The following is a 13,142-nucleotide window of genomic DNA, read 5'->3' on the forward strand; positions in this document are numbered from 1 at the left end:
CTTTGTAGCTCTAACAATTTCATTATTTTTTCTTTCTTTCTTGATAGCTTGGGAGCACAGACCATCTAAGAGTTCAGCAATTTGAAATTTATGTTGACGCTACATAGCTTTGGCACTAGCATGTCAATGCTGAATCTTGTAGAGGTCTGGGAGCACTACTAGAGATGCTGAACTAAATGGTTTGTGTTTTAAGAGCTAAAAGAACAGAAGCAAAAATGCACATAGAGATGTTGGGAGACTTCACATTTTGTGCAGGGTCACACTAATCTTGCGGTGAGTACCTATGGTTGTATCTTCAAAGTTCATGCTGGGAAGGCAGTATTGAAACCATCACTGCCTTTCCTTCGAAAATATAAAAGTAAGCAATGACTTAGGTATTCCAGCCAGGCCACTATAAGTGCTGCCATGTCAGTATGGTGATGCTTAAGCAAACCTGGAATAAGCAGTAGTGATATAAGTCACCAGGGCATGTATTCAGTGGGCTGTAGGAAAGAAAAAATTCCTAAGAATAAGACACAGGGAGCAGTACAAGTTGTAAGTAATGTGTGGGCAAATCAACACTTCCTGCCTGCATATTTTCAATGTAAATATAATCTGCAGGGAGCTTCTGCTTGCATATTTTTCCCATGATGATAAGGGTAATGATGAAATGGTATATGAAGAACACACTGATCTAAGAGTTGGGAAATTTCTATTCTGACCTTGGAGGAAGAGAAATAATTGATTAAATAGATTTTGTACTTGAAGTAGAGGCCATCCTGTGAAAAGAGACTATAGTGCTACCTGAACTCTCTGCAGTTCTGTGAGATGAGTCAGAACTGACACTTCCTTTGAGGGATAGAAGGATCTCAGATTATAAGGGACTCTCTTCTCAGCAACTTTGCAGGAAAATCTCCTAATTATAATAAGCAGGGGAAAGCAGAGAAAGACAGTCAGCTCCGACTTTCTCTCGTACCTTAGCACATGTTGTTATCCACCTTTTACAACAGGTATACTTTGATTCACCAACTTCTTCAAAGCCAGTATGAAATAAGTAGGCTGAGCACCATGGATTCCCGAGCTCAGGGACCTATGTGCAGAATGGATGTTCTGCCATCCTTTCTCCTTTTGTTAATATGGGGTATCACCCTTTTCTCTAACAACAAGTGTGGTTGGCTTCTGGGTGTGTGGCTCCATGACTTTTCAAAGAAAAGCAATACTGGCTTAAAGAGTAGTTTTAGAATTTAATGCAACCGAATAAGTTTAAATCTATTTTCTGATGGGATGGCTGAACAACAGAACTGGAAGAGCAATGAGATCTCACGCAGTATATCCCCCACGGTAGGTTCATCTCCACCTATAGTATTCCTGAAGAAGTTAAATGTCTGTTAGAAGGAGCCCTAGTGTGAGAGACTTCACAGTCCCACAAAGCAGTCTCCCTGGTGCCTCATTTTCCTTGCAGCAGGAAAGTTAAAAATATATCCATCCCCCCTGTCTAACCTGAATCTCTCCTGTTCAAGTTCAAGCCTATTGTTTCTTGTCTTCTCCATGTCCAACATAAACAATGAATTATTCCTTCCTCCTTCCAGCATCTGTAGAAGTTTAAGGGTTATAGTAATAGATGTGATCTGTGGCTCAAGAATAGGCCATTCTGAGGTGGTGCTGCAACTTGTGTCTAGAGTTATGCATGTTAAAATACACAGAGAAGGAGCAGTTAGAGGAATGTGACATCCATATAGTATGAAGTTTGCTTAAAAATAAAGAGAAAAAAATCACAAGGGCAGATCACAATTAACATTGTGCAGCTGTAGAATACCAGTGCTGTACTGTAGATAATAAGGAAGTCGTCTGTCAATATAAAGAACAGATCTGAGAAGAACCAAAGGATGAAAACTGGCTCTGATCTTGGTGAGGGGGTTGGAAGTCTGACTGGATGCATAATTATAACAGAGGTACGAGACCTTTTTCACAGTTAGAACTTGGGAAGCTAGTCCCAGGCCAGAACAATCTATGGTGATTAAAAGAAATGTCACCTCTTTCATATTTATTGAAAACATTTTTCTTAAAAGACAGTAAACATCTGCTGTGGAAGCGAGCGGCTGTGCAAAGGAGCAGCTACCAGAGATGAGTGAAGGCAGTTGTGTTGGAAGAACAAAGAGCTTCGTTGGCTGGTGCTGTCTCGTTTGCCTCTGCTCTGATATTCCCCTACTGATTGTGATATTTCCATACCAATTATTGTATAAATTGTTCCTGGCTGACCTCTCTACTTAGCCGTCTTTAGTTGGCTCAGCAGTGGGAGGAATTTTGATGAGAAATGAATAGCTCTTCTGAGTTGGTTCGGGAAGGACAGTCCATGTGCTGAGAGTGGCAAAATTGTGACAGGAGTTGAGGAGGAAGATCCAGGATTTGGCACCCCTGGTAGCACGATTTAAACTTCAGAGCAAAAGGGTGGAGGATGGGGACAGAGTTGTTCTGCAGGTGGCTCCAGCCAGCCTTTCAGTACAGTCAACTCTCTTGGTGTGACAAAAAAATACATCCAGTAAAATACTGTCAAGTATTTGCTCAGAATGAGGCTTTGTGGTAATAATGGAGGGGGAGGGGGTGTTATGCCACATGTTTTCTTCTGATAGCATTGTTTTTTCCATCTGGCAGCAGGTTGCAGTGCATTGAGATTGTCCCTGCTGTGACTCATTTATGCAAAAATTAAGCTCGAACCTAATTTTTATTTGTGCGCATTAACAGGAGACTTCACAGAATAGCAGGTGCACGTTGCTAGAAGATTGCTTCTGTTTTGCTGTTGTGGCGGGGATCTCCCGTAGAAATTACATTAGTCTTCAGCAGACGAAAAATAAGCAAGCCACTTGGAGTAGCATTGTCAGTGGCTGGACAACTGTGGACTTGGAAGAACCTTCTTGAAATTAAATATGGTTTTGTGGATATCAGTCCCTGCCTTTTCTCCTGACTCAACAGTGGGACTAAGGGTGAAGCTGCTCTTGGTAGGAGCCTTCCAGTGCCCTCACTGGGGGTTCAGAAGGGAGAGAGGCGATCCCCTGGGAAGCATCATGCCTAAGGGAGTCTGAAAATAAACTGAATTAAGATGGAGCATGAGCTCGGAGTACATTATCTGTTCTTGAATAACTCACTAGAAGCAAGGGTTGTCCTCTCGCCGTGCGGGACATGGTGCTGCTGTGTGGGAATGAAGGAATGGAGACCCTGAGGAAGAGTGGATTGCAGGGTAGCCCAACTTGCTACCCTCCCTGAGGCGTCCTATAACTGTGTGGGCTACGTTACTGTCTGAGAGCAGCCAAAGCACAAACTACCACAGCTTGAAGGCTGCTCCTGTCTGCCCCATCATTCCCTGTGGTGCCCTATGTGTGGGTCGCTGACCGTGCCATCGCCCTGCAGTGGCGCATTCAGTGCGTGTGTTGGGGCATGAGCTTGCCTGAGCGGGGAGGTGGGAAGGGAGACTGAGGGAAGCAACGAATTACAAACACCATCAATAAAACAACAAAGCCTGTGGACCCTGCAGAGAGACATGAAACCACCACCAAGTGCTTCCTTGCCTTTGACACAGCATCCGTTCTTCCTCCCCGGCAGTCAGAGGATACTGGTAAGCCTGCTGTGTCCTGTGGCACCAGGGCACGGCTGCGGGCGCCAAACACAGCTGGAGGAGTTTTGGCACTTACCTTGAGCTGTGTCATGTATTGGAGAAGGAGGGCCACCCAGGCGGCGATTCTTGGCTCCTACACTGTTCTGGTCTGCGTGACGATCCTTGAGTGAGCCACAAGCCTGCAGGAGAGGAGCAGTTGTCACAGCACGTGATGCACTTGGCGCTTGCACCTGCTCTTGGGTTGTGTGTGCCCAGAGCATCTCTCAGGCTAGGAAGTAGTCGTTTTAACCTAACTGCTCTTTAGCGCTTGTCTGAATTGTCTTCATTACTGGAGACTTTCTGCCAGGGCCTGTGGTCTACTGCAGGTGCTAATTTGCAGTAGCCAAATAGGATTTATGCACACTCCTCTTTCCTTCCCTGTGTACAAGTGCAGGTTCACACTTCAGTTCTGAATATGTTTTGGGGGAACCAGCTCAGCTGGCTGTGTTCAGAGCCTAAATTGCTGTTTCTACAGGAAAAAGCTGAAATAGTCTTTTTTTAGCTTCTCTTGTAGTATATAGCCCATGCATAGCTTGCAGGCCAGATGTGACTCATATGGCTAAAGAGTATAGCCTGCAAATTAATACAGTTTGTAAAGGGACATAACAGCTGTACCAGTTCAGTTTAGGAGTTCACTTAGCTCAGTATCACATTTTGAGAACTGTCTGTAGGCAGATAGCTAGGCAATTCTAGCTCATTTCATAGTCATTGTAGTCATTACATAGTCATTATAGCTCTTCTCATTGTCTCCTGAACTCAATGAAATCCACCTGTATAGTAGTCCTCTTTTAAGTACTTGTCCCATCTTCATCTGAACTCAGGTAAAGTTTCTGTATGTACAACATCCCTAGGCAAGTAGTTCCCCAGGTCTGCTCCGTGCAGTGGTAACAACCCCCCTCTTTGTTCTGAACCTGAATCCTACTAAGTTTGGTTGAGGACCCTTGGTTTTTAAACTGGAAAAGATGGTAAACAGTCAGTTCTTGACTACCCTATCCATGGTATGTGTAATTGTATAGACTTCTATCAGATCCCTTCAAAGTCATCTTTTTTGCAAATTGAAGAGCCTTAACCTGCTGCATCATTCTTTATGTGGAAGTCATTCCCACCTTTGATCATCCTGGTTGCTCTTCCCTGAACCTCTTCCAGGAACACCTATAAATGGAACAAATGACAGCAACAAAGAAAACCCCAAATGTGCTGTGTGTATTTGCACAAGGGACAGAGAGAGGAAGAGGAATCTCTATGGAAATGTTCCTGATAACTGCAGTCAAAGGCACAAAGTAATTTTTTAAGGAGAATTTAAGATTAGCCTGCAGTTCACTTCCTGACAACTACTGCTTTGGAGCCTTTAAGTGAGGAACGCTGTGCTGTAAAGCTGCAGGAGTGGGAAAAAGGCCCTCAAGCTACATAATCTGTTTGGTGTTCAGAGCTGTCAGCCCTATGGTTTTGTAGAAAATATAAAGACTTTTTTTTGGGGGGGGGGGTAATTTTTAGAGACCAAGGATGATATTCCTTCAAGAGCAAAGGTTTCTCTTTTAGATTAAAAGTATGTTGACAGTGACTGATTTATAAGCTATCTTGATGCAACTTGCTGTGGTGCCTCTGAGTGTGGTGTAGGTGTAACCTGCACTTTATAAAATGGGGGGAGTGTTTGTGCAAGGGGTTCGTGGTCATTCTGTCTCTGATTTTTAGTTATTCTTTTGGTGTGTCAGCGTTGTGGTAGAGTTTCTGTGTGCACAGCCATCCTTTCTTTTGTTCCACCCACTTATCCCTGTGATAGACCTTGAATCGCTGTTCTCAGGTACAATTTTGCATGTATGTCCTTATAAAAGGGACCTGAAGGTCCCCCTCCTCCCCCAAAACTATGTGCTTGGCACTTTCTGAAATGGAACGTCTTCAACATGTTTCAAATCACGCACCTGAAGTGACCAGTTCTGTCTGAAAAACCTGAGCTCTGAGCTCTACATGTCTCACCTAACCTCAGGGTTAGGTGGTGCCATAGTCAGTTGACATTACTGTAAGGATGTAAATTTTGAAAAGAGAGTGTATGTTCAGAACCCGTGTTGCAACACTCCTGGGTGAAGTGCATCTGCTAGAGGAATGCACAATGCTGCTTTCTTGCCCTTAGGTTGAATGGAGAGGCATTTAAGCCTTGGCTGAAATATGAAAGAGTGAGTGACTTGGACGTGACATTTCTCTCCTGTCTGGATCCCCTTGCCTTGCAGAAAAAGCTGTCCCTTTTCACCTGCTTTTCAGAAGTGTTAAACATGAGAAAGGCCATAGTCCCCGGAGAGGGTTTGTGGAGAGGCACTGGGCTTGGGAGTTCTCCTCCATCCCCTTGCTGCCTGACCTTGAGTCTCATTGCAGGGCTGCTGTGCTTCTGCCTCCTTCTCCCCCCACATGCCTTCTTTCTCCAAAACAGGGCCTGGGAGACACATAAGCCAGCGGAAGTGCTAAGAGCTGCCTGGTTGTTGTTTTGCTTGTTCTTACCTCAAAAGGCCCACAACAATAGCCCTCATCTGTAGGGGATAAGGATCAGGGAACGCTTCCTCCTTATCAGGAGGGATTTGCTGCCTTTTGGAAAATAGCAGATGCACAAACCTATCATTTCTTATTAATTTTAAAGTAGCTCCTGGCTCTCTACCTCCTCCATATCAGCCCTTGCATTGTCAGTAAATTATATTGGATTTGCAATTAAAAGCCAGCTGTGCCAGTGAAGTACCAGCCAAATGCCAACCATAACTGTCTCCTAGGCTTCCTAAGGGAGGTGTGGAGCACAAAACTCTTCCTTCAGTGAGCTCTCCTCTCACTTCAAGAGGAGAAGATAAGAGTTTAAAATGGGATCTCAGGCATATTATTTTTGTTAATCAAAACATTTGCTCAGTAAGAAATGTTGTTCTTTCCTTGATATTGTGTATGCATGGGTACAGCAATTCCCAGAGCCAGAAAACTGCCAAACACTTCACTGTGCAAAAAGTTAACCATTTGGGGAGAAAACTTTTAATCATGGAGGTCTGTCTCAGGCTGGTTGTTTTTCTCCTTCTCTATCTCAGTTAAAAGTATTTGTCTGAGAAGTACTTTTGCTTCTGCTGTGTGGATTTTCTTTAAGCGTTGAGAAGCACTTGTGCCCGTTTGCATTAAACAAGAATGTGCAAGGAGGCAGGGGGAAGAGCACTGCAGACTTGCTGCTTCCTGCCCCTCTGAAAATCCCTTCCATTTAAGCAACCCATGAGCTTTCGTGTCCCAGCTCTCAGAGGCTGAATAAAAACTTGTTTTAAGTTGTAGCAAAACCCTGGTAGTTTTGTCTTCCTTCTACCTCGGAGCTGGGCAGGGCTTTTCCTGCACTGGCTTTTCCTGTTCCTCAGCTGTTCTGGTTCCTAGAGCTGGATCAGAAAATGGGAAACTCTTCTGCTCCTAGTATCCTGTTTCGCCTGGATCGGCAAAGTGGGGTGGGAAATTGCAGCAATCTGCGCAGAGGCAAGGAGGCTGAAAGCGAGGGAACAGAAGAGGAAAAATGCAGAAAGTGCGTCTCTTCCGAACCTGGATTGGGACCCTGATTGTGGAGTTTTTGACAGTGTCCCGAAAGCTATTGGCAAGGGGAGAAGGAGATCGTGTTAGTGCTGACCCGTGATGGGGGTGGAATTTGACCACTACCAGATGGCTGTGTACATCAGGGTACGGAGATCTGCACTGTGGGTCCCCGAGGTCGTGATCTTGCCAATGGACTGTGGAAGGGCCCATGCAGGTCTCTGATAAAATGTTGCTTCTCAGTTGGGTGGCTGGACAACTCCTCAAAGAATTTCTGTATAACACCAGTACTCCATTAAAAGCCTGCAAAACAAGGTCATCACCTCAAAAGCCAAATATATACCCCAAATGAATGTTGTGTGTATGTGCAACTTTTAATTTCTACCCCTGCATGTTTGTACTGTAGTGCAATTTTAATTGCGTTACTGCATGAGGGATATCTGTATGCTGTAGCAAGGCTACATGTGTGTACAAAAATTTGATTATGAGGTAATACATACTGCATATGTAATAAAGATCTTAGCCTTCGCGCTTTAAAAATAGTTTTTCACTTCAAAGGTTGTGGTGTTTAGTCTTTCCTTTGGCCTTTACAGGGCAAGAGAAGAGTCTGTCTGCATCTTAGATGTTAACTGTCTCTAGCGATATCTTTCCCCAAGATGAAGAGATTGATATAGCAAACAGTGTGGGAGTGTTTGCCTCTGCCGTTCCTCTCCCTGTTAGTTTTAAACATGCTAGCTTTCCCTGTCCTCCTCTTAAATCGCATTATTTCATAAAGAGTAAAAAGAAACAGAATTTGGAGCAGCAGTGAGCTGAGCCCAAGTTAATAGTTCGAATTGCACTCCATCTGTTCAGTTGCATGGCCTGATGGATGTGCTGAACCTGTTTTTCACAATTTGTTTTAAGCTGGTAAGAACCATCTCTCCTGGCTTCAGTCCAAGGTGTCTTTTGAGGGAAACTTTGTATCTGGACTCTGATGTCCAGAGAGAGGGATTGAGTCAGTAATCTTCAAATGTCAAGCTACCTCTTTTGGCTTGAAAGTTGCTAGGTTTTGAAAGATTAAATTCTTCTCTGGACTTGAACAAATTAAAATTAAAAAAAAAAGTGTGTGCACACACACACTATAAAATTTGCAAACGTGATTATGCTGGACCTGCTTTAAATCGGCTTATTGCTGTTTTATGATTGCAAGTAAGCAGTCACAAAAGCCAGGGTGATTGGCCTTGCCATGTGCACATGCTGCTGGTAACTCAATAACCGATGAACACCCACCGTGGTCTCCGAACCTCAGAGCCTTTGATGTAGCAACAAACAAGACAGATTGCTGTAATTTATCTGGCCCCTGGAGGGCTGTGCTGGTAATGTGCCATGAGCCCAAGGGCCATCCATCCATAATCTGTGTAAAAATACACAGATTGCAGTCATCCTGTCTTTGTTCCATCTAGCAGTCCTGCCTGCAAGAGTTTGCATGTGTCCAATGTGCAATACTTGGTCTTGATTTCCAACAGCCAGGAGTGGTAAGTCTTAGGGTGTAGTAGGCCTACTCCCTCCATTAACTGTAATTGTTTTTATGTGCTAAATATACTCCTTTCAAATAGAATTTGAGTGCAGTGCTGGAAATGCAGTATTTCCTGGTATGCCTTTACAAGTATAGTGGAAAGACTGGATGGAGAAGGCATGCTGGATTTGGGGGAGAAAGACTGGGGTTTTGTCCCTGATGAAGCATTGAGCAGGCTTCCTGATGGAGGAGAAAAGATGCTGCTGTCAGGTAACCCAGAAATGTAGGGAGGGCAAGAGGGAGAGCGCAACCACCTATCTCGCGCGTAGGCCTCTGTGACTTGTGGTCTTGCAGTCCAGCAGCTGGAAGGATGAAATCTTCCTCTCCCCATGGAGTGTGTTGTTCTCCTGTATAGTACTGCTGTCAATTTAAGAAGCCCATTTTACAAAAACAACTCTCTTGTCACAGCATGATTAGCCAGGTAGCCTTTACATTAGATGTTGTTGCAGGAGGGCCTGGAAGAAGAAGTAAGAGTAGTACTGGAAGCTAAGCCCTGTCAGTTTTAGTTTCTAGTCTGGTTTTGTATTGTGTAGCACAATATCTTTTTCTGTCTGGACTCTTATCACTACCAAAGAAAGGTTTTATGTTATCGTAAAACCACTTTTTTCATAGGGCATTAAAAAAAAAAAAATACTCTCCTTGAGTCAGAAAGAAAATTGTGATGTGCCTGGGAGGTTGCTGTGACAGAGTGTAATATCCTGATTTTAAAATGGGGTCTGAGGGTTTGTTTTGCCAAATGCAGCTGTAGGAAAATGGTAGGCGTGTGGTGGAAGGGGTAGAAAAGTCAAAGTGCTGCTTCAGGACTGGCTGCTGGGACACATGGTCCTGCTTGGAGATTGGCTCCTGGCTCATTTATTGCTCTTCAGCAAGTTGCTCATCACCTGTCTGCCAGCGAGAGCAGCGTTTGACCTTATCTTACACGGCTGTCATGCGAGTTGAATAACGCTGAAGTGAAAAGCATTCCCTCTGCCTGTAAAGTAGGAATGTGGGCATGTGATGCTAATGCAGTTGAGCTGCTCCCTCGCTTGTTGAGGTACTGCCTGTCACCTGAGCCCTTGTAGCTCATTGCATGAGTTTCTGTAGCCGCCCCCTGCTCCCGTAAAACTTGCTGGCCTGTGTCGCCTTAGTGAGGGGATGTGATGCCCCACTGGCTCTTTGTGGTTGCCGTGACTCTGGGATGGGTGGCAGACGAAGTCACAATGTCCCCATGCTTCCCTCACCAACCCTGGCCTTGGTAAGTGCCAGCCCACCCACAGCCCCCGGGAGATGAGGGGGCACCGAAAAGTCACAGATGGCTGTTCTTCTTCCACAGGCATGGCCCTAGCACAGCGCCAAGTGACAGTGCAGGAGGGTCCCCTCTACCGCACGGAGGGCTCCCACGTCACCCTGTGGTGCCGGGTGAGTGGCTACCAGGGGCCAGCAGAGCAGAACTTCCAGTGGTCCATCTACCTGCCATCGGCCCCTGAGCGCGAGGTGCAGATCGTCAGCACTGCCGACCCCTCCTTCCCCTACGCCATCTACACCCAGCGCGTGCGCAGCCGGGAGATCTACGTGGAGCGGCTGCAGGGCGACGCCGCCCGGTTGCACATCACCAAGCTGCAGGACCGTGATGCTGGCGAGTACGAGTGCCACACGCCCACCACCGATGAGAGGTACTTTGGGAGCTACAGCGCCAAGATGAACCTCGTGGGTAAGCTTCATGGCGTGGCCTGCTATCGGGGGCTTGGGGAGTTGGGTTTCTCCAATTGCTCCGATTTCTTCTGCATTCCAGGAGAGAGCAGACAGCATAATGGTGTAAATTACAGGGAGAAGTGGTATAAAGACATAAGAGAAATCAAGCTTTCCCTAGTAATAAGACCTTCATAAAGAAGAGAAAGAAAGCAGCATAGCCAGTGGAAAGGGATGTCCAAAACCTTGGCTGAATACAAGATGGACGCAGGCTTGATGTATGCAGAGGGACAGAGGTAGGGAGGCTGCTCCACGTGGTAGGAGCTACAGAGGAGGGTGCTTTCATGCCCAAAGTGGCAAACAGTGCAGCAGCAGAGAGAGGAACGGTAATGAACTGCACATAGAGGGAATCGGAGGGGGCAGTGCCAGAACGAATCCCAAAACAGACACGTGTCAAGTTGAGCTGTTTGTGGATGAACCTGGAGGAGGGTTTCTTTTTTCTTTTTCTGTTACAAAAAAATCTAAAACAGATACTGTAAAACCTAGAGTATTTGCATGGTGCCTCTTTGACTAGATTCTTTGACCTTTTCAGACTTCCCCTTGTTTTTTGTATCTCAGAACTGAATTGTATCTGAAGTCTGTAGCGCAGCTAACAGCAGTCAAACAGCTCCATCAAAGTTTTTGACTAAAGGACTCTGAAAGGTGTTCCACGACACCTGTATAACAAATTTAAGCCTATGGACGATTGGCTTCCTTTTCTTAGCTGTGTCTTATAGATGCCTCAGAAGCAATTCGTGAATCCCCAGGAGTCTGTGGGCCTCTGGTTTGTCAACCACTTCAATATTATTCAGACTTACTTGTTGGAGAGATTGGGGTGTTGCAGGTTAAAGCCCTGTTGACACAGGAAACCCATTGTGAAGCGAGCCGAGGTGTGAATTTAAATCACAATAGCCCTCCTTTGTGTTGCACTCTCTCCTCCCAGCTCACCACCTTTTTGTGCTTTGGCTTGCTTTCTTTTGGAAGTGTCAGCATAGGCAGCTGTTACAGAATGACTCTCCCACACTATTTCCCAGGGTGGAGAAGCCCGGAGGGCTGGAGTCCAAACAGTTATTTAGATGCCTGCTTTCCCGTTTAATTTCACTGAGCAGCTTCCTAAGTAAAAGAGGTAGATGCCTAATATATATATATATTTTTTTAAGTTATGTGATTTGCTTCGGATGTCTAGAGATGTGATTTGCTTCAGGTGTCTAGAGATGTGGTTCCCTGTTTAGTTTAAAGTACTCTGAGTCAGTGTTGCCCCAGTAAGCCACTTTAGGGAGGTAAACTTGTTGAAAACTGAACACCACAGAAAAAAGGGCTGTAGGTGAGGGTGGGGTTGCGGCAGTCTGGGTTTGTGACCGGGTTAAACTGCCAGGAAGCTGCACTCCATGACTTGCTGTTGTGCTGGAAGCCAGCCTCCAAGGCACAGTCCCTACAGGAAAATAGCTGAACAATTGAGAATAACCCCAGAATCGCCCAAGTTGAGCAATGCACGATGACTGAATTACCTGCTGATGTGCTTTGTGGGGTGCAGTGGGTGGTGGAGCTCTCCTGAAGAGGATCTGGGGGCTAGCTGGCATGTCCGATGGGGGGCAGCAGGGATTGGACATGCTCCTTCTCTGCTTTTCCCCTGGCAGAGACGGGCTGGGGGCATAGGGAGTTGGCACCACATGGATTTTAACCCTAGGTCAGCAGCTTCTTTGGTGGCTGGCACTGGGTTTGCTGGATGAAATGCTTCTGCTCTGTCCTGCCCTTACCACTAGTACGAGGCACATGCGATCTGGGGCTCAGCACCATAGACATCCATGAACATTTCAGGACATACACTTCAGGACTTATGTATGTCAGAGATGCTCAAGAAAATTGATCTAAAGTAACTTTTAGTGGATTAGTTAAAACACATTAAGCCCCTTCATGGATACTCCCTCTCAGAATTTGTGGCCCTAATTTGGTTTAGTTTAATTCATTTCCGAAAATTCACTTTGGAGGTGAATTAAGGCCACTTGAATTTTGAATGTGTGTATCTGTGTAGGTGTTTGCTGTGATTTAACTAAACTCTGAGACCAACTGGATTTTCCAGAACGCCCCCTGTGGTGACCCGTAAGCAACAAACTCTTCCAAAACTTTGTGGAAGTGCTCACCTTGGACAGCCCCGTAGGGAGCCTCTTCAGCCTACGCCAATACAACTGTGCTGCCTCACCAACCTTGCTCCTTTCTGTACCTCTCGCAGTGTGGATATGGGATAATTAGCCCAGCTGCTGATGCTGCTACGTACCGAGAATGCTTCTGAACTGGTCAGGGGGGAAAGACTTGATTTGTCCATCCTGTGCTTTGTAAAAGCAACTTGTGCACTGCGGCAGCACTGCCGAAGGCAATGCTGGGAGCCATTGCAAAGTGCTCCTGCCGAGCTGTAGTTTCTCGCTGCGGCCACCTGCCTGCCTACTGTGGAGGCCGGGACACCTGTGCTGTGGCTGTCCTCTTGGTCATGCTGCTACTGCAGCTCTCCAAGGGCACGTGCAACTGGGGTGGGGAAGAGCGATGGCTGATGAGCATTGTCACCGATCAGCCCTGGTTGTTCTTGGAAAGCAGCTGGCTTTGCCACCTTAGCCTGGTGGCGGAAGTCGATGCATACTGGTTATTGTCAGGTGGGAAACGCTAGGGCAACTGAGCTGGTTTGGGGAGTGTCAGAAGGTGTGGGAGTGGACAGGCAAGCCTGCGGAGATG

The 13,142-nt window shown here is 46.0% G+C and overlaps 1 protein-coding gene across 2 annotated transcripts in view; it reads left to right on the forward strand.

Moving 5' to 3' along the window:
• The first annotated feature begins 10,025 nt into the window (after positions 1 to 10,025).
• Positions 10,026 to 13,142, forward strand: part of IGSF3 (immunoglobulin superfamily member 3) — a 77,677-nt gene continuing 74,560 nt past the window's right edge. For both annotated transcript variants that reach the window (XM_026083354.1, XM_026083355.1), the window contains exon 1: positions 10,026 to 10,401. In XM_026083354.1, the coding sequence (XP_025939139.1) occupies positions 10,026 to 10,401 (376 nt within the window). The remainder of the gene's footprint in view (positions 10,402 to 13,142) is intronic.

The sequence above is a fragment of the Apteryx rowi genome, unplaced genomic scaffold (genome assembly GCF_003343035.1).
Source record: "Apteryx rowi isolate R43461 unplaced genomic scaffold, aptRow1 scaffold_60, whole genome shotgun sequence".
Classification (NCBI taxonomy): Eukaryota; Metazoa; Chordata; class Aves; order Apterygiformes; family Apterygidae; genus Apteryx; species Apteryx rowi.